Source organism: Pleurodeles waltl, chromosome 6 (genome assembly GCF_031143425.1).
Source record: "Pleurodeles waltl isolate 20211129_DDA chromosome 6, aPleWal1.hap1.20221129, whole genome shotgun sequence".
Classification (NCBI taxonomy): Eukaryota; Metazoa; Chordata; class Amphibia; order Caudata; family Salamandridae; genus Pleurodeles; species Pleurodeles waltl.
This window is the reverse complement of record NC_090445.1, coordinates 717,510,858-717,532,441: the sequence shown is the minus strand read 5'-3', so window position 1 is coordinate 717,532,441 and position 21,584 is coordinate 717,510,858. Positions and strand designations below refer to the sequence as shown.

General features: G+C 44.0%; 1 protein-coding gene across 2 annotated transcripts in view; it reads left to right on the top strand.

The window, feature by feature from the left end:
* Window positions 1-21,584, top strand: part of WDR11 (WD repeat domain 11) — a 646,314-nt gene that overhangs the window by 166,269 nt on the left and 458,461 nt on the right. For both annotated transcript variants that reach the window (XM_069239226.1, XM_069239227.1), the window contains exon 9: window positions 8,841-8,944. In XM_069239226.1, the coding sequence (XP_069095327.1) occupies window positions 8,841-8,944 (104 nt within the window). The remainder of the gene's footprint in view (window positions 1-8,840; window positions 8,945-21,584) is intronic.

Sequence of the window (21,584 nt, the reverse complement as noted above, 5' to 3'; positions counted from 1 at the left end):
GTGAGGTGTCATTTTACTTGGGAGACTGAGGGGAACACTGGGGAGTAGGAATTTTGTGCTGGAGTGGTGATCCTACAAAGAAAAGTCAGGAAAATATGCTTTTTTTAAGTAAATTTTGAGGTTTACAGAGGAGTCTGGGTAAGAAAATGTTGGGGGATCCACGCAAGCCACACCTCCCTGGACTCCTTGGGGTTTGGTAGGTTTCCCTAGATGAAGGCCGCACACAGGACCAAAAACATAGGTGCCCTCTCCCCCCCAAACACAGGTAGTTTTGTAATATATCGTTTTGATGTGTCCACATACGTCCGTTATGTGCCAAACACTAAAATTTTGAAAAGAAACGCACTTAGGTTATGTGAAAAAGACCCCTCACCCACCAACTAAGTTGGTGGCATGCTTCATCATCGGGGTCCCACCTGAGGCACCTAGCATGTCACAGGTGTGCTGCGACGCCTGATTACAGCGGAGCAGGTTTTGTCATGGTTGGATTTGGCACGAGGGTGAGTGATGGTTCAGTGGATCAAATTTTACTAACAAGAGCTTTCACAAAAATTAAATGCACTGTTAATAACTGGAAGGCAAAAAACAAGGCACCAACCGCTTTACAGTCCATTCACACAACTTTCATACATGACACACACAAGACCATTCACACCGCCAGCCACGGGCTCAGCACATTACAACACTCACATCGACAGACAGCGCCACTCAAGGGCCCATCACTTACATACGCCCACATGCCTGATACAACAATCACACCAGCTGATGGGAGTGTGTGGACTGGTGTTTGGCTGGCAGTGTGCTGCAGTAGCCAACAGCAAGTCAATATGTACACTCTCAGCCAAGCCCCACTCCACACACAATGGCATCATTTTTTTTTTTTTTTTTTAAACAGAGGAAGCCCTAACTAAGTAGAAAGAATTACAAAACTACAAACACAAAAGCTCTAGTACATGACAGAAATGCTAACCATGAAACTGAACACATGAAAATACAAAACAGACATGAATTTACACTCATGGTTGTTCCCAGAAATTCTTCTGGGTGTGGTAATTCTTAAAACAACCACCCACACACAGCCCAGGCTTTGAAGGACAATCTGGGCAGTGCATTCGAGTCTCCCTCTGGATACCTCTTCGAAAACACACTCTACATTACTTAGCTGGAAAGTCTTTTTTGGGTGTGGGAGGAATGTGCTCAGCAAAGTGGCGATCTTTCAATCTAGCCACATCCTCCACCACTGCTTCTCTAGGAACTCTGGCCTGTTCCACCACAATAAGGCTCTCTATCACTGACTCCTGAAATTTCACTAATGTCATCTTTGACTCTGAAGACCTATCTCTAAACACAATAAAAGCATTGAAGGTTGCTAAGTGGAAAAGGTGAATTGCTAACTTCTTATACCAAACGTAAGACTTACGAATAGCAGTATAAGGTTCCAACCACTGGTCAACTCTATCTACACCTCCCATGTGCTTATTATAATCTAAAATGCACACAGGTTTGCGCACTTCAGCAACCTGGCCCCAAACAGTCACTTGGGAAGTGCTCTCATCATGGATGGTACTTAGCATGTAGACATCCCTCTTGTCTGAAAATTTAAAAGCTAGCAGCTCCTCATTCCGCAAGGCACAGCACTGTCCCCTCTCAAGTTTTTTACAGGCAAGCTCCCTTGGATACCCTTTCCGGTTAGAACGGATTGTTCCACAAGCAACTGTGTCCACTCTAAACAATTCCTTGACCAACTGCACACCAGTGTAGAAGTTATCTACATACAAATGGTGACCTTTGTTGAACAGTCGTCTACCAAGATCCCACACAATTTTCTCAGTAACTCCAAAAGTGGGAGGACAACCAGGGGGGTCAATATTGGAATCCCTACCAGTGTACACACGGAAACTATACACACATCCTGTCCTACTTTCAGACAGCATATACAATTTAATTCCATATCGTGCCCTTTTGCTAGGAATGTACTGCCTAAAAACCAAACGACCCTTGAAGAGGACCAAAGACTCGTCCACACTTATCTCTTAGCCTGGAACATAGACCTCCGAAAACCGATCTACAAAATGATCAAGGACAGGCCTAATCTTAAAAAGACGGTCAGAATCTGGGTGATCTTGTGGCAAGGCTAATGCATTGTCAACAAAATGCAGCATCCTAAGAAGAAGCAAATACCGATTACGACTCATGGTCGCAGGAAATATAGCTGTTGCCATCAAGGGACTAGTAGACCAATAAGAAGCCAGTGACGGCTTCCTTATCAACCCCATCAAAAAAGTCAAACCCAAAAACTTTATTATCTCCTCCAAATTTGTGGGAATCGACTGGGCAGCTCTAGAGTGTGGCCTAAGTCTAGCAGCGTTGTCCCTCAAATGCTGCTCCGCATACAAATTAGTCTGCTCAACAATCTCTTCCAAAAACATATCATCCATGAATAACTCAAAGAAATTGATAGGCAAAAAGTTCTCTGTATTGGCGTTACACCCACGGGAGACCAGTAAAGGCAGGCAACTCTGGCTGCTCCATGTTTGGGGCAACCCAGACATCAGGTCTTATAACGGGAAACCTTTCAGCCCCAGGTTGCTGCACTATTGGCACATCAGTGTCCTCCTCTAAAACAGGCCCTTCATCTGCACTGAGTGTGGCTTCATCATCAGAAGATTCCCCTCCAACAGAAACATCACTGCCAGAATCTCTGACTTCCTCCTCTGCCTCAGATGCAGAGTCCGTCTCATAATCATGATCAGACTGTGACTCAAAAAGCATACCAACCACCTGCTGAGCGGTCATCCTGCAGCTAGCCATGATCTCTCCTACTAAAATTAACTGGACAAATTCACCACCAACAACCAGCACTGTGTAAGACAAGTAACAAAGTGTAACTTTGTTAGTAAGAGTTATAAACTCAAAAACTATACCGCTCACTTGCCTGAAAAAGCTTGATTCACCAGCAACTACTCTGCACAGACACAGCAATCACCAATGATATCCCACTAAAAAGAAAGAAAGAAAGGCAAATTAGAAATAAGACAAAACAAATATCATTGTGCACAAATCTAAGGACAATTTCACACACAATCCTGCATTTAGTACACCTCCTACAAACATGTCATTCATGCATGGCAACAATACTCCTTTGGAGTAAATTGTTTTTACTTACCTAAAACATGCAACTGTGCAAACTGCAGGTCAACCACTGCCAAAACCGCAAGGAGCCACAGCAAATAAAGCAAAAGCTTTGAACTAGAACAAAAAGGAGGAAAACATTTTTTATCACAAATGCAAATACTTCATCAGTTGACAAACACCCCACCATCAAACATTTAGAAATTGGTGCCTAAGTGGATTCTGCCATAGGGGCAGATGGGCCTACTAAAAAAATAGGCCTGTCTGCCCCAAGGAGGCCAGAAAATACCTTTAGTAGTGTGTCCCCATGGAGAGCGACCCTTGCCAAAGGGGACAGCCCTCAAACAAAAAAAACAAAAAAACAAACACAACACTATCCCTGGTGCCTAAGTGGCTTCTGCCCCCCTTGGGGGCAGATCAGCCTAAAAATAATAGGCTGATCTGTCTCCAAGGGGTGCAGAAATGGCCTTGGTACATGTGCCCCCAAAGTGGGGGGCGACCCTTGCCCAAGGCCCCCCCCCACCATCCACTAACGCACACACACTATCCCTGGTATCTAAGTGGCTTCTGCCCCGCTTGGGGGCAGGTGGCCCAAAAAAAATTGGCCCATCTGCCCCCAGGGTGGGCAGAAATGGCCAACAGGTCAATGCCCCCCCACAAAAATAAACAAATAAAAAAAATCCCTGGCGTTCTAGTGGTTTCTGCCCCCCTTGGGGGCAGATCAGCCTAAAAATAATAGGCTGATCTGTCTCCAAGGGGTGCAGAAATGGCCTTGGTACATGTGCCCCCAAAGTGGGGGGCGACCCTTGCCCATGCCCCCCCCCCATCCACTAACACACACACACACACACTATCCCTGGTGTCTAAGTGGCTTCTGCCCCCCTTGGGGGCAGGTGGGCCTAAAAAAATAGGCCCATCTGCCCCCATGGGCAGAAATGGCCAACAGGTCAATGCCCCCCTTGTGGGGGCGCCCCGTGACCAAGGGGACGCCCCCCCACAAAAATAAGCAAATAAAAAAAATCCCTGGCGTTCTAGTGGTTTCTGCCCCCCTAAAAATAATAGGCTGATCTGTCTCCAAGGGGTGCAGTAATGGCCTCGGTACATTTGCCCCCAAAGTGGGGGGCGACCCTTGCCCAAGGCCCCCCCCATCCACTAACACACACACACACTATCCCTGGTGGCTTCTGCCCCCCTTGGGGGCAGGGGGGCCTAAAAAAAATAGGGGGGCCAGAAATGGCTAACAGATCAATGCCCCCCTTGGGGGGGCGCCCCGTGCCCAAGGGGACGCCCTCCCACAAAAATAAACACATAAAAAAAAATCCCTGGCGTTCTAGTGGTTTCTGCCCCCCTTGGGGCAGATCAGCCTAAAAATAAAGGGGGGCAGAAATGGCCCTAAAAGACATGCCCCCCAAAGGGGAGCGACCCTTGCCCAAGGGGCCGCCCCCCCATCCACTACACACACAATCCCTGGTGCCTAAGTGGCTTCTGCCCCCCTTGGGGGCAGATGGACCTAAAAAAAATAGACCGATCTGCCCCCAAGGGGGGCAGAAAAGGCCAACAGTTCTATGCCCCCTTGGGGGGGGGCGCCCCTTGCCCAAGGTGGCACCCCCCCCACATAAATACACAAATAAATAAACATCCCTGGTGATCCAGTGTTTTCTGCCCACTTGGGGGCAGATCCGCCTAAAAAGGGGGGCAGAAATGGCCGTAAGTAATTGCCCCCTAAAGGGGAGCGACCCTTGCCCAAGGGGCCGCTCCCCGCAAGCCAGAACCACGAAGGAAATAAAAATAAAAAAAATCCCTGGTGTCTAGTGGGCATTCCTGCTGCAATGCGATCGGGCAGCAGGAATGCTCAGAGACACCGGGGGAAAGGAAAAGCCTTTCCTTTCCACTGGTGCCTCTTTAGCCCAAACCCCCCACCCACCGGGAAGAGGAACTCACCTCTTCTCCTCTCGCCGCACAGGAAGCAAATGGCTTCCTGTGCGGCGAGAACCCCATAATGAAGTCAGCGCGCGATCGTGCGCTGACGTCATTAAGGGGGTGTGGGGGGGTCGGGGGTGGAAGGGGAAGCGCTTCCCCTTCCATCCCTGACTTTGGGGGGGTGGGGGGAAGCACACAGAGGGAGCGAGAGCACTCCATCTGGGCTGTGTGCCGAGGACGTAATGGTTACGTCCTCGGCACAGCAGCACTGTGCCGCAGGACGTAACCATTACGTCTGCGGCACAGAACGGGTTAAGGGAACTGACAGTTTTCTTACAGATGGGTGTTACCAAAACATTGATCGAAATGGACAGTCACTCACATGTCGGGCATAAGACATTTTGGGGGTCATTACAACCTCGGCGGTCTTGTAAAAAGACCGCCGAGGCTGCGGGAGCCAGAATACCGCCATTGCCGGCGGTATTCCTGGCTCCTTATTATGACTTTTCCGCTGGGCCAGCGGACGGTAACAGTGTTACCGTCCGCTGTCCCAGCGGAAAAGTCACATCAACATTGCTGCCAGCTCGTAATAGAGCCGGCGGCAATGCTGATGTGCAGTGGGTGCAGTAGCACCCGTTGCGCATTTCACTGCCCGAAATTCGGGCAGTGAAATGCACGACAGGGCTCTGCCTGGGGGCCCCGGCACTGCCCATGCCAAGTGCATGGGCGGTGCAGGGGCCCCCAGGGGCACCCCAAGTCCCCTTACCGCCAGCCGTTCAATGGCGGTGTTTACCGCCACGGACAGGCTGGCAGTCGGGGACCCATAATCCCCAGGGCAGCGGTGCTTGCACCGCTGCCCTGTGGAGGGGCCGGCGGTATGGCCGTGGCTATTGCGCCACGGTCATAATAGCTGGCGGAACACCGCCAGCCTGTTGGTGCTGTTATCGCCAGCTTACCGCCGGCCGCCAGGGTCGTAATGACCCCCTTTATCTCTTGCTCACCCAGTCTCTTTTAAAGTATTTCTGTTCAGATAAGTCACGCAAGTAGACCTTGCTTGGCAGCGCCAGTTATTGATTGTTCTGGTGAGTTAGTTCCATCGGGCAGGATAAGGGCTGTCTGAGGATGTCAGTCAGTGGTGGAGGTAAGAGGGAAAGTATAGGGCATCTCTTTATAAGGAAACGGAAAAGGTAATACATTCTGGCGGTGGTATAGTCTGCTACCATTCTGCACACTTTCAGAAACACCTTCGCTGTGGGTATGGATGTGTAAAGAAGTCTGTAGTTTCTATGTTCCTTGCCACAGATGTATTTTTTTTATTTTGAAAACGTTATGACAGACTTATTGTCTGTTATTGAATATTGTCTCCTTCTTCTAGGAATGGAGCATTACCCAGTTTACAGAGTCAATATGGGCAGTTGGGTGTTGAAAGGCCCCAGTAGTTACTGACCTTGGGGAGAATACATCCCTCGTTGCACCATGTCGAAACTGTCTGACCAGGCACTCCAGTCAAGGCTTCAACTCGAAGCGCCCTTGTTCTCACTGTTAGTGCCTCATATAGTATTGGGAGTAGATGGATTCTAGAGTGGAACTCCTGCTCGCTCGCGGCTTAAGTAGTCAGATACATACATGAACCACAGCCTTCTGAGGGCCTTTGGCTAAATGGCTAAAAGTTGTGGTTTGTTGGTGGAACTAGAGTTTGTCCCTGCAGCAAGCAATGAGTCAGATCACAGCAAGTTAAGAGATAAATTTCGAGAAATTCCAAAAAATACATAATTCCTAAACTAACAACTCTTATACAGGACCGGAATTGATAACCGAGATCACACACTTGACTTAAACTATAAAAAAACGAGCTAATTTAAAAGACAAGAAGTGATGCAGTAAGAGATTACAGGTATTAAACTGTCTTTATTGGGAATTATCTCGTGGAAAGGCTGGTGCTCCTTTCATCCAGAGACTGCCTTTTACAGGCTGGTGGCAATGAGTTCTCATACTGATCAGAAGGTTTACAGTTTGGGATATCGTCCACTTTCAGGCTGGCTTAAAGAGGTTGTGGTTGCCTTGAGCAAAAGCATTAGAAAGATCACATTTTGGCCCTAATTCTGAGTGTGGTGGAGGAGTAGGTGCTATTTAGCGGAACTTATTGATTACGATAAATAGTACCTATTCAGAGTCTTTGGGGAACAACATGCACATTTTAGTACTTGATGCACCAAACTAACATGTTATGAGTTTAATTCTGTTGGATTTGATCAGCCAGAATTTAACGAAGGGCGAGTTATTTAATGCAACTAATTCATGTTCATCACTCCAACCCCGTGACCATTAGATCAATAATCGCATGGGTTTCCATTCTAAGGCAAATGTCTATACACTTGCCACTAAATGATGGCTTTCCGGCGTTTCTGGCACAAAACTCTGAACCAGTAAGAAATGATTTCTCGGTAAAGGCGATCTGGGATTAGATTGCCCATAAGCATTTATCCTCAAAATAAGAGTTTTTTAATTTATATTTTTGTTTTATTACAAATTAAGTGTCATTTCTGGGAAACCTAGTATAGGTATTTGAACCTGCAGTTTGTCGTTGAATGCGACACTGATGCATTCTTCAAACCTCAGAAGAACAACATTGTGAAATGCCTAATGGACCACATTATTTGGCGTAGCAAGTAGTAGACCTGAATATCCAAACATGAAAATGTCACTTCTTGACTTGCTTGGTATCTTCCAAATTCAGAGCGACTCCGTGGCCTCATAAGGAGGGGTTGCTGGAAAAAAGCTGGGTAATGTTTTATCTTCCTTCTGATAAGCTGGGATGGCCATTGCCTTTTTTTAATATATTTTTTAATAACCTTGTTCCAGTTTTATGTCCCACTCCTGGACGGAACAGCCGTAGCTTATTGAGGGATGAATTCTAAAGGGGTTTTGAGGACTGGCTAAGCTCCGCCACTGTCAACTCGCCAGCCAAAAAGTGCTTTATGCTTTGGATATGTCCGTTACACTTAAAGATATATGGCACCATCGTTTTAGCTGGACAAGTGTTTGTACTGTGCTTAAAAATAAAAAAAAATAGAAAAAAGCGTAAAAAATATTGTTGGGAAAGTAAAAGGCAGGTAGCTTCCGACGCGTGGCCAGAATTCCATATTTATAATTGAGCTGTTTCTCTAGTATTAATCTCTCTATATGCATCTCCATGTGCATGTAAAAATCAGGGCCACTGGAATTATGCGGTTGTGCGGCCGCGGCAATTTGCTACATAATCTAGCATTTTTTGCATAATCTGCAGATTTTAAGAAAAAAAATTGTTTCTCCCTCAAACCGTTCAAAATTTACTAAAAGTGCAGCAACACTTTTGGCCTCACAGTGAAAGGCCCTTTGAAAACTGAACTGGTAACCTTTTTTGTTGCTTATTGCTACATTTGGCTATTAAATTTGTACTAATGAGGTGCAACCAATGCCCAGACAATGTTATCAAGTTTAAAACTGTTGAAATAGTTAAGGAATATTATTACAAAGTGTGCCGCAGTATGCCACATAATTTCGTAATCCCTACCTCATAATTTGGTATTCTCATGCCGCATAATTCCACTGGCCCTGGTAATAATGTAGCAAACATATCTTATAAAACGCTTTGATTTTGTGTGTACTTTATCAGTAAAATGACCCAGTCCCAAAAAAGAACAGGTCACACAGGCTGCTACTAATTGTTCTGCTTATGTTATAGCTCATGAATCTACTCTTGAAATTTGTTCTTTTAAAAACGTGTATTTATCTCATTGTCTGAACAGAAATGCAAATGCAAGTCCATTATTTTCTCCGGTGTCATTCTGTGGCATTCCGATTGGTTCCTCGAAAAATAGACTCCCAGATCTGTCGCTGGATAGCATGATTGGTAAGTTCATGCCGTATATTCTTCTTACAATACTACACATTTTCGTAAACACCTTCTCTATGAATATGTATGTGTAAAGAGGTCTGTAGTTTCAATATTCCATGCCACAGATGTATTTTTATTTTTAAAAAGTTGTGACAGAGGCAATAGAACTATCTTATACTCTGTTTAGGGATATATATATATATGTTCGATGGCATGTGTAGCTGCAGATACACATGCTGTGCACATCCCGCCATCTGGTGTTGGGCTTGGAGTGTTACAAGTTGTTTTTCTTCGAAGAAGTCTTTTCGAGTCACGAGACCGAGGGACTCCTCCCATTTCGACTCCATTGCGCATGGGCGTCGACTCCATCTTAGATTGTTTTTTTTCTGTCATCGGGTTCGGACATGTCCCTTTTCGCTTCGTGTTTCGGGTCGGAAAGTTAGTTAGAATCTCGGAAAAAACGTCGGTATTGTTTGCGTTCGGTATCGGGTTAGTTACAACAGATCGACACTGAATTTAGAAGAGTTCCGGTGGCCCTTAGGGTTTTTTTCGATCCCCCGTCGGGGCCTGGTCGGCCCGGCCACGTGTGAATTCAAGGCTGATGGAACGGACCCCATTCCGCTTCTGTACAAAATGCCATAACAAGTATCCGTATACGGATCAGCATCTGGTCTGTAACTTGTGCTTGTCCCCAGAGCACAAGGAAGATACTTGTGAGGCCTGTCGAGCGTTTCGGTCCAGAAAGACGTTAAGAGACCGAAGAGCCAGAAGACTGCAGATGGCGTAGACGCCGACAGAACAAGAGCGTTTTGAGGAAGAAGAGGAAGCTTTCTCTATCCAAGAGTCGGACTCGGAAGAGCTCGAGGCCGAAGAAACGCCGAAAACCGTGAGTAAGACGTCGAAACATAAGACTCACGAGAAGTCAACAAAAGCCCAGGGGACGCCACCGCCAACAGGCCATGGCTTAACCCAAACAAGCGTTGACTGAGCCAAGGCACCGAAAAAGGGCACGCTGGTGTCGAAGTCATCCGACTCCGGTCGAGATACAGCCATACAGCAATCTCGGACCCGAGACATCGGCTCTGAGAAATTTCGGCACCGTCACAGCGGCACCGAACAAATTCGGCATCGAGACACCACCACGCCGAAAATTACAAAGGTTTCTTCGGAGCCTAAAAAGACCTCCGAAAAAGTTTCGGTTCCGAAACATCCAGCCTCGGAGCCGAAAACAGGTTCCTATACAGAGGAACAAGGATTGGCCTCCCAAATGAAAAAACATAGATTTGGAGAGGAACTTCAAGCTGTAGAGCCAGACTATACTCAAAGGAGGCTCCACATTCATCAAGACACAGGGAAGATAACCACTCTTCCTCCAATTAAGATAAAAAGAAAACTTGCCTTTCACGAAAAGGACAAGGAGCCACAGGCAAAGGTGGCAAAGAAAACAACTCCACCACCTTCTCCACCACCATCAGTGCACACATCACCAGTAGCAACTCCTCCACTGATGCACTCCCCGACTCATACTGCCATGAGTCAAGATGATCCCGATGCATGGGACCTTTACGATGCTCCAGTATTGGACAACAGACCAGACTCGTACCCTACCAGGCCGTCCCCTCCTGAGGACAGTACATCTTACACACAGGTGATCGCAAGGGCAGCTGATTTCCATAACGTCACCTTGCATTCCGAACCAATTGAGGATGACTTCTTGTTTAACACGCTAACCTCCACTCATAGCCAGTACCAAAGACTACCTATGCTCCCAGGAATGCTAAAACATTCAAAACAAATCTTTCAAGATCCTGTTAAAGGCCGAGCCATAACTCCAAGAGTGGAGAAAAAATACAAGCCACCGCCAACAGATCCTGTTTATATTACAACGCAGTTAACTCCAGACTCAGTAGTTGTCGGGGCAGCTCGTAAGAGAGAAAACTCTCATACCTCGGGAGACGCACCACCTCCAGACAAAGAGAGTCGCAAATTTGATGCTGCGGGCAAAAGGGTTGCAGCACAAGCAGCAAACCAATGGCGCATTGCCAATTCACAAGCGCTTTTGGCAAGATATGACAGCGCACTGGGATGAGATGCAACATTTGATAGAACACTTCCCCAAGGAGTTCCAAAAAAGAGCACAACAAGTGGTGGAAGAAGGACAAAGTATCTCTAATAATCAGATACGGTCTTCAATGGATGCAGCAGATACGGCTGCAAGGACAGTAAATACTGCAATAACAATAAGAAGGCACGCATGGCTCCGCACGTCAAGTTTCAAGCCAGAAATTCAACAAGCCGTGCTAAATATGCCATTTAATGAACAGCAGTTGTTTGGGCCGGAAGTCGACACTGCTATTGAGAAACTCAAGAAGGACACTGATACGGCAAAAGCCATGGGCGCACTCTACTCCCCGCAGAGCAGAGGCACCTTTCGCAAAACACCTTTTAGGGGAGGGTTTCGAGGACAACCTACAGAAACCACAACATCACAAACAAGGCCCACTTACCAAAGCCAATATCAGCGGGGAAGTTTTCGGGGGCAATATAGAGGGGGACAATTCCAAAGAGGTAGAGCAAAATTCCAAAGCCCCAAAAGTCCTCAAAATAAGCAGTGACTCACAAGTCACCCATCCCCATCACATAACACCTGTGGGGGGAAGATTAAGCCAATTTTACAAACATTGGGAGGAGATAACAACAGATACTTGGGTACTAGCAATTATCCAGTATGGTTATTGCATAGAATTTCGAGAATTCCCTCCAACAGTCCCACCGAAAACACACAATATGTCGAAACAGCATATAAATCTTCTAGGATTAGAAGTTCAAGCATTGCTCCAAAAAGAGGCAATAGAATTAGTACCAAAACAAGAACTAAACACAGGAGTTTACTCACTGTACTTTCTAATACCCAAAAAAGACAAAACTCTAAGACCTATACTAGATCTCAGAATATTAAATACATACATCAAATCAGACCACTTTCACTTGGTTACATTACAAGAAGTAATCCCACTGCTCAAACAACAAGACTACATGACAACACTGGATCTAAAGGATGCATATTTCCATATACCGATACATCCTTCACACAGAAAGTACCTAAGGTTTGTATTCCAAGGGATACATTACCAATTCAAAGCATTGCCATTCGGAATAACAACTGCACCAAGAGTTTTTACAAAATGTCTAGCAGTAGTAGCTGCACATATCAGAAGGCAGCAAATACATGTGTTCCCGTACCTAGACGATTGGTTAATCAAAACCAACACGCAAAAACATTGTTCACGACACACAAATTACGTCATAGAAACCCTACACAAACTAGGTTTCTCAATCAATTACTCAAAGTCACACCTTCTGCCGTGTCAAACACAGCAATACCTAGGAGCAACAATCAACACAGTAAAAGGGATTGCCACTCCAAGTCCACAAAGAGTCCAAACATTCCAAAATGTAATACAAGCCATGTATCCAAACCAGACGATACAGGCCAAATTAGTAATGAAACTCCTAGGCATGATGTCCTCATGCATAGCCATTGTCCCAAACGCAAGGTTGCACATGCGGCCCTTACAACAGTGCCTAGCATCACAGTGGTCACAAGCACAGGGTCAACTTCTAGATCTGGTGTTGATAGACCGCCAAACATACATCTCGCTTCAATGGTGGAACAGTATAAATTTAAACCAAGGGCGGCCTTTTCAAGACCCAGTGCCACAATGCGTAATAACAACAGATGCATCCATGACAGGGTGGGGAGCACACCTCAATCAGCACAGCATCCAAGGACAATGGAACATTCAGCAAAAACAGTTTCATATAAACCACTTAGAACTGTTAGCGGTGTTTCTAGCTCTGAAAGCATTTCAACCCATATTAACCCACAAATACACTCTTGTCAAAACAGACAACATGACAACAATGTATTACCTAAACAAACAAGGAGGAACACACTCGACACAGTTGTGTCTCCTAACACAAAAAATATGGCATTGGGCGATTCACAACCACATTCGCCTAATAGCACAATTTATTCCAGGGATTCAGAATCAGTTAGCAGACAATCTCTCTCGGGATCATCAACAGATCCACGAATGGGAAATTCACCCCCAAATACTGAACACTTACTTCAAAATGTGGGGAACGCCACAAATAGATCTATTTGCAACAAAAGAAAACTCAAAATGCCAAAACTTCGCATCCAGGTACCCACAACATCAGTCTCAGGGCAATGCACTATGGATGAACTGGTCAGGGATATTTTCATACGCTTTTCCCCCTCTCCCACTTCTTCCATATCTAGTAAACAAGTTGAGTCAAAACAAACTCAAACTCATACTAATAGCACCAACATGGGCAAGGCAACCTTGGTACACAACACTACTAGACCTTTCAGTAGTACCTCATATCAAATTGCCAAACAGACCAGATCTGTTAACACAACACAAACAACAGATCAGACATCCAAATCCAGCATCGCTGAATCTAGCAATTTGGCTCCTGAAATCCTAAAATTCGGGCACTTAGACCTCACACAGGAATGTATGGAGGTCATAAAACAGGCTAGAAAACCTACCACTAGACACTGTTATGCAAATAAGTGGAAAAGATTTGTTTATTACTGCCATAATAATCAAATTCAACCTTTACACGCATCTGCAAAAGAGATAGTAGGATACTTACTACATTTGCAGAAATCTAAACTAGCTTTCTCTTCCATTAAAATACATCTTACGGCAATTTCAGCTTACCTGCAAATTACGCACTCAACTTGATTATTTAGGATACCAGTCATAAAAGCATTTATGTAATAAAGAGTAATGGCACACATGCGATAACACAAATCTAAGTAGATCAAAAAAACACTAACATCAGTCAGAATATTATACACACTGCATCTATCTGGAAAGACACCAGAAGTTTATCATTATATAAATTTATTACTCACATATAAGATTCTGAAATACCCAAAATCATATACACTGTATACAGCCATGAATGGCAATCAATTACAAAGCCTATATGTATTCATTAGTACACAGATTGATACAAGAAAAAAGAAATTAATATATCCATTTCAATGTCAACTTCATTGTTCATATTCACAATCACATAATTAATCTAATTAACATAACTGCCTAAACCAAAGAAAGCTCCCTATTTGTTGGTCCGTCGTCAACACGTGTTTCATCCGGGGGAGTACCCCTAGGATTTCCTCAGGACTTCCTTGTGAGATACAGATCCATCCAATGTTTCCTTATTAGCTTGATTATGCTCAAATTTCTTTTAATGATCCAGAGTACCTCTTGATTCTCGAAGTAGAGTCTAGTACTGTTGCATTGTCCAAATATCGGCGAGTACGCTTCCGATTAGTTAAACCGAGTTGCTATCGTGCGTCCATTTTAAATGCCTCGGACGCTACAGCAAAATAGAAAACGGACTATCGCGAACCTAACCGGCTTTGCTATAAACATAAATGATGCACTTACATCTTGCGATCTTCCGATTAGTGAAAACGATCACTAAACGGAAGATCGCAAGATGTAAGTGCATCATTTATGTTTATAGCAAAGCCGGTTAGGTTCGCGATAGTCCGTTTTCTATTTTGCTGTAGCGTCCGAGGCATTTAAAATGGACGCACGATAGCAATTCGGTTTAACTAATCGGAAGCGTACTCGCCGATATTTGGACAATGCAACAGTACTAGACTCTACTTCGAGAATCAAGAGGTACTTTGGATCATTAAAAGAAATTTGAGCATAATCAAGCTAATAAGGAAACATTGGATGGATCTGTATCTCACAAGGAAGTCCTGAGGAAATCCTAGGGGTACTCCCCCGGATGAAACACGTGTTGACGACGGACCAACAAATAGGGAGCTTTCTTTGGTTTAGGCAGTTATGTTAATTAGATTAATTATGTGATTGTGAATATGAACAATGAAGTTGACATTGAAATGGATATATTAATTTCTTTTTTCTTGTATCAATCTGTGTACTAATGAATACATATAGGCTTTGTAATTGATTGCCATTCATGGCTGTATACAGTGTATATGATTTTGGGTATTTCAGAATCTTATATGTGAGTAATAAATTTATATAATGATAAACTTCTGGTGTCTTTCCAGATAGATGCAGTGTGTATAATATTCTGACTGATGTTAGTGTTTTTTTGATCTACTTAGATTTGTGTTATCGCATGTGTGCCATTACTCTTTATTACATTGTTAAGATATCTCTTTGGGATATCGTGAAGGTAACATTTGGAGGGTGGTTACCTGAGTCTCTGTGCACCGTGTCAATTGAGTTATGTTAAGTTATAATTGTTAGAAGTAGGAGCGCCAATCACTCACCACTTCACCCTCTTCTTTGGATCATAAAAGCATTTATGGAAGGCCTAAAGAGAATTATACCACCAAGAACACCACCAGTTCCTTCATGGAACCTCAACATTGTCTTAACACGACTCATGGGTCCACCTTTTGAGCCCATGCACTCTTGTGAAATGCAATACTTAACGTGGAAAGTTACATTTTTAATTGCCATCACATCTCTAAGAAGAGTGAGTGAGATTCAAGCATTTACCATTCAAGAACCATTTATTCAAATACACAAAAATAAAGTTGTTCTACGGACCAATCCTAAATTTTTACCAAAAGTAATCTCACCGTTCCACTTGAATCAAACGGTAGAATTACCAGTGTTCTTCCCACAGCCAGATTCTGTAGCTGAAAGAGCACTACATACATTAGACATCAAAAGAGCACTAATGTACTACATTGACAGAACAAAACTAATTCGAAAGACAAAACAACTATTTATCGCCTTTCAAAAACCTCATACAGGAAAACCTATTTCAAAACAAGGCATTGCTAGATGGATAGTTAAGTGCATTCAAACCTGCTATCTTAAAGCTAAAAGAGAACTGCCTATTACACCAAAGGCACACTCAACCAGAAAGAAAGGTGCTACCATGGCCTTTCTGGGAAATATTCCAATGAACGAAATATGTAAGGCAGCAACATGGTCTACGCCTCATACATTTACCAAGCACTACTGTGTAGATGTGTTAACTGCACAACAGGCAACAGTAGGTCAAGCTGTACTAAGAACATTATTTCAAACTACTTCAACTCCTACAGGCTGAACCACCGCTTTTTGGGGAGATAACTGCTTATTAGTCTATGCACAGCATGTGTATCTGCAGCTACACATGCCATCGAACGGAAAATGTCACTTACCCAGTGTACATCTGTTTGTGGCATTAGTCGCTGCAGATTCACATGCGCCCACCCGCCTCCCCGGGAGCCTGTAGCCGTTTAGAAGTAGATCTTAAACATTTGTACATTTGTAAATATATTACTTAAAACTTAATTATGTACATACGCATTCACTCCATTGCACCGGCACTATTACTAGCATACACAACTCCTACCTCACCCTCTGCGGGGAAAACAATCTAAGATGGAGTCGACGCCCATGCGCAATGGAGTCGAAATGGGAGGAGTCCCTCGGTCTCGTGACTCAAAAAGACTTCTTCGAAGAAAAACAACTTGTAACACTCCGAGCCCAACACCAGATGGCGGGATGTGCACAGCATGTGAATCTGCAGCGACTAATGCCACGAACAGATGTACACTAGGTAAGTGACATTTTCCATATATATATATATATATAAGTGTGTGTGTGTGTGTGTGTATATATATATATATATATATATATATATATATGTATATATTGGGTTACACAAAATCACAGAGATTACATAGTAGAAAAGGGTTTTACAGTCGATTACCCCTCTCACAAGCCCTGTGGGGTAGAAGATTTGCACTCTGAGAATCCCTTTATATTATATTGCCAGCAGAATTTTTTTATATTTTTAATTTTCGGACTATGCCTGATGGCTTATAGGAAAGCCTATGCTCATGTATTGGTGATTGTGACTACCTAATGTTAAGGACTGTGGGCCTTATTGATTCAGTGGGAAGAAATAACTCAACTTCCATACGTTTGACCTATTTATAATGAAAATGTGTGACAAACTCTGCAGGGCCGACCTTTGCACTGTGAAAATAATGTTAAATCAAAAAGGCCCTTCAGAGTGGATTTGTATTACCCCGGTAAAGCCTGTAATTAGGTATTTTGCTACATTGACTCTCACACAGTAGGCAATACCTTTGTTGTTTGATACTTCTATTACACTGTGAGAAATCCTTGGTAGACCTTCGTGGGATACTTGTATGGTATTCTACATACTGTAATTTTATACATATGTGCACGTTTATGCTTAGTAGCAGGGTCCGTATTACAGTACTTTTTTTTGATCTGGGATTTCTGCTTTTGCTGTCTGTCAGGCTCATTTAGTCAAGACAATTCATTAAATATATATTTATATGCTTAAAATAGTGGGTTTGGGTTAGCATTCTTCAGCCATTGGTCTGCTTAAGTGTCATTCACATTCTGTCTGAAAGGGCCAAGGCTTGTGGGCCAGTCATTTATTTTCTATTTTATCCTCTAGTAGCCACCCCCTTCTTTTCTTTCCTTTCTTTCTTTCTTTCTTTCTTTCTTTCTTTCTTTCTTTCTTTCTTTCTTTCTTTCTTTCTTTCTTTCTTTCTGAATGTAGGTTGGCCACAGGGTCGCTAAATGGGTCGTTGATGCCTAATCATGTGAGTTCCAGTGGCACCTGTCTGTGAAATAATGAATTTATCTACTCAGTTGTGATGGAAACCCACCAAGCAGTGGCAAACCAAGTATAGGACATAGCAATACACGCTTCAAACCCATGGGGCGGATAGCACAAGGGTAAATGTCTTCTGGAAGAGAATCCTTTAGGACAGTGGAGCTGGTCATGAATTCAGACTCACGCTGGCTGAAACAGTCCAAATCAGGATATGGGAGAACAGTGCACCATCATTGTCTCCAATGATGAATCCTCTGGCCAGTGAGGGTTGGCAAGAAGGTGCCCTCAAGTCCCTTCCCCAGACCCTTAACCTTTAGGAGCTTCTGCTGCGGTATCTATTTTAAAGGTGAGGAATCTGTAGTTAGATATATCCTTCAGAAAAACAAGTTAACTTTGTTAATTGGGTACTCTCACAGTAGATTCCTGACTGCCCTCCTTTTAATTCTGTGGAGTAGGCTTCTTAATCTTCAATCAAGTCCCAGGGCACGGAAGGCGAAAGATGAAAGAAAGTGCTGTCAATCTGCAAGCGTGGCACTTATATGCAGTGCTGCTTTGTCACTTCTGGGTCGGTTCACAGTCACCATAGAGCAGTGGTCTTCAAACTTTTTAATGCCGCGCCCTCCAAGTTGAAAAATTAAAATCATTGCCCCCCCTCAGAATTTTTCACAATTATTTTAGAAACATGGCAATATTTAAATAGGTCTAAACCTATTTAAACATTACAGTTAAGTACTGTTACCTTTTTAAAACTGCAATAACATACTTCTGTTTAAAACAAAGGCATGTTATTTGTATAATATTTCTTTTGGCCAGAGTTTGGCGCCCCCCCTAGAATCACTTGAGGCCCCCTTAGGGGGGCCCACCCCCCAGTTTGAAGACCTCTGCCATAGAGTCTCACGATGCCACCTACTGGCACGCGGGTGCATTACTTGAAAACGTCCAAGTCAAGCTATTAGTTAGTCGTGCACCCAAGACAGTTTGGTGTATTTCAAGATTTAAACAGGGCTCTTAGTGAAATTGCTTTAGTTTCAAAAGCAGATCAGATTTATATCTTTGTTGGTTATGTTTACAGGCAAGCCAAAGAATAATGACAGAGGTGAGCATAATTATACACATATATAGCCTCAGTATATCCTTGTCACAAGGAATGTTTTTGTGTCATCAAGCGGGAGGTCGTGAACGTCATTAATTAAATCTGTTCTGTCACGTATGTAGGCAGAAGTTATGAAAGGAAGGGCCTGATGATGAAGGCAGTGTAAAGAAACAATGACTGACTCTAGGCTGGAACCACACATGGAAATAGCTGGGCAGCTAGGGCGATTCGTCAGCTCTTTACTTGTTTTGAAATAGTGGGGTGCAAGGGTGCAGTTGGTTGAGGAATGCATATTCCCTTCTTCTCCTGACTCAGAGCGTCATCAGTGACCTCACACATTCGATCACGTATTTCTGTTGTATTGGTCTTGTACAGCCAGCAGTCATAGTATCTCGTAATTGATAAAGCTGTGAAAGCACACTGCCATGTTGCGCTGCTCTAAATCAGAAGGATGGAGTTACTTCAATGAGAGAGTTGTAGAGTAAATACTTTTACCGTCCACTAATGATTAAGCCAATTTTGAGTTTTGCTTTGACTACGATTGGATTTTGATTTGCAGTGCTATTTGATTGCCCAAGTCCTGAATTAGTAGAACCACACTTCTCCTCTGAAATATGAAGTTATCAAAAGCTATTGGGCTGCAGTGGCGGCTGTTATGTATTTAGAGTAGTGGGATAGGCAAAATACGGGTGCCATTAATATAACAATAAAAAAATGGCACTTACCTTCCTGGCTTGCCAGAATGTCCTCCTCGCTCTCTGGTGTCTTCTCTCCTCGAATCTCTGGACCCAGGAAACTGCACTACACAATCTTGGCGCTGCTCTCAAGCTGTTAAACAGCATAAGAGAAGATTTGAGGGAGCAGCCTCTCTCAGCGCTCTTAAGAGCACTTGAGGCCTGTGCTTTTTCTTACCCAACAGTCTTAAGACAGCTGGGTTAGATAAGTTTAAATTGTGCATATCAGGCAGGCCATCGCAAAGCAAAACACAAATGATGGAGGGAATGCGGAACCAATCAAACATTCACCCCAGTCACAGATCTGGGTTTAATCCATCGTTATTTTGCTCACCATGCCACCTGAAGAGGGGTGATACCCCGAACCCGGTCCCAGGATGCTTGTTTCTGGTCCAGGGAGGACCTGGTCTGGCAGTTCGGGCTGGACTGTTCCCATGGGGAACAGGGTCAAGACTGATTTGCATATGGCTGGGTCCAAACTGGAATGGCATAGTGAGCAAAAAAATTGATGGATTAAACCCAGATCTGTGACTGGGGGTGAATGTTTGATTTGTTCTACATTCCGTCCATCAACTGTTCTTTTTCTGTTTGTCGCCCCAAGTGGGAAGGGTATGCCCAGACGTGGGTCCCGTGCTAACTGTGCCACCAGATTCAAGCTAGCCTGGCTGAAGAGGGGTGATACCCCGAAACCGGTCCCAGGATGCTTGTTTCTGGTCCATGGAGGACCTGGTCTGGCAGTTCGGGCTGGACTGTTCCCATGGGCAACAGGGTCAAGACTGATTTGCATATGGCTGGGTCCAAACTGGAATGGCCTGGTGAGCAAAACAATTGATGGATTAAATCCAGATCTGTGACTGGGGGTGAATGTTTGATTTGTTCTGCATTCTGTCCATCAACTGTTCTTTTTGCATTGGCCATCGCAAGACAGCAGGCCAAAGAGACATGTGCACTTTAAGTGCACAGCTCCCTGCTGCAACTCAACAGCAATTGCCACACCCAGTCCTGATACTCAGTTCAGGACAGGTTCCTGAAAAATAAAATGGTAATGAATAAACTTTATTGCCATTTAATTTTTCAGCTACTCCGGGGCATTTTTTCAGTGGGGCGATGCTCCTCTGCTCTCATGGAGGAGCTGCTCCTGTTGGGCTGCCCGGACATGCATATAAGACAAGGCTTTTGGCATGCACCCCCTGTAGAGTTAATGCCATTTCTCACTTATTGAATCTGCCAGCAGTATAATTGATGACGTCGCTGGAGGACTGTGCTAATGTAATTCTTTATCAATACTTTGTGTCTCAGTTGTCCACATCATTTGTTCTAATTTGAAAGACTTGTTTGTGTTATTGCTTCTTTTGTCCTCTCTCCCAATCACAGAGCATTGATTAGCTACTTCCCCCTCATTTTCACTCATGCTGGACTGGAAAATGTCTGCTTAGTTCAAACTTCAGCTACTTTCAGCTCACAGCACAAGGCACATGTATAGTCTGAAGGTGTTAATTATCTTTCCGTTGCTTTAAGGCCACCGTTTGCTTCCAGCGCTCTGGGTTAATCTGTATGCAAATTATCTCACATTAGCATTTACCAGTTCTAGTTCGTTGAGCCAATCGTGCTGCAAGCCTGTAACTTTAATGTCTGAGGCGGGCAAATGAGGATGTATAAATTGGGAATAACTCGTCTGCTCCAGATTAGATTAATTTCCATTGAAGGAGCCACGATATTTTGGACCTCCAAAATTAGCCATGGAATAATTAACTTCTCCTTTAGGGAGTTCCACCAGAGTCCTCACAGCAAGCAGCTACAATCTCATCAGGACCTCCCCAAAGCTGCTCCAATTTAGGAAAGAGTTGAAGACTCTCTGCTTTAAAGAAAGCTACGTCACAGTGTATTAATTGTCCACAACCCAGCGTCCTCTCCTATTACTTGCCGACTTTAAGCTTGCATTTGACCATGTACAGTGCCCCACTGCCTTTTGGCTAAATTTGCTCAATAGAAATGCTGTGTACATACATACAGGAAGTTTCACTGTATACCACAAGGGAGCACTATAGGCCATGCTACCAACTCCTTTACATTTTGGACCTCTGCCCTCCTGGTTTGTGTGGTCATGCTCATCTGTAGAGAAAACAGTATTTCTGATAGATAC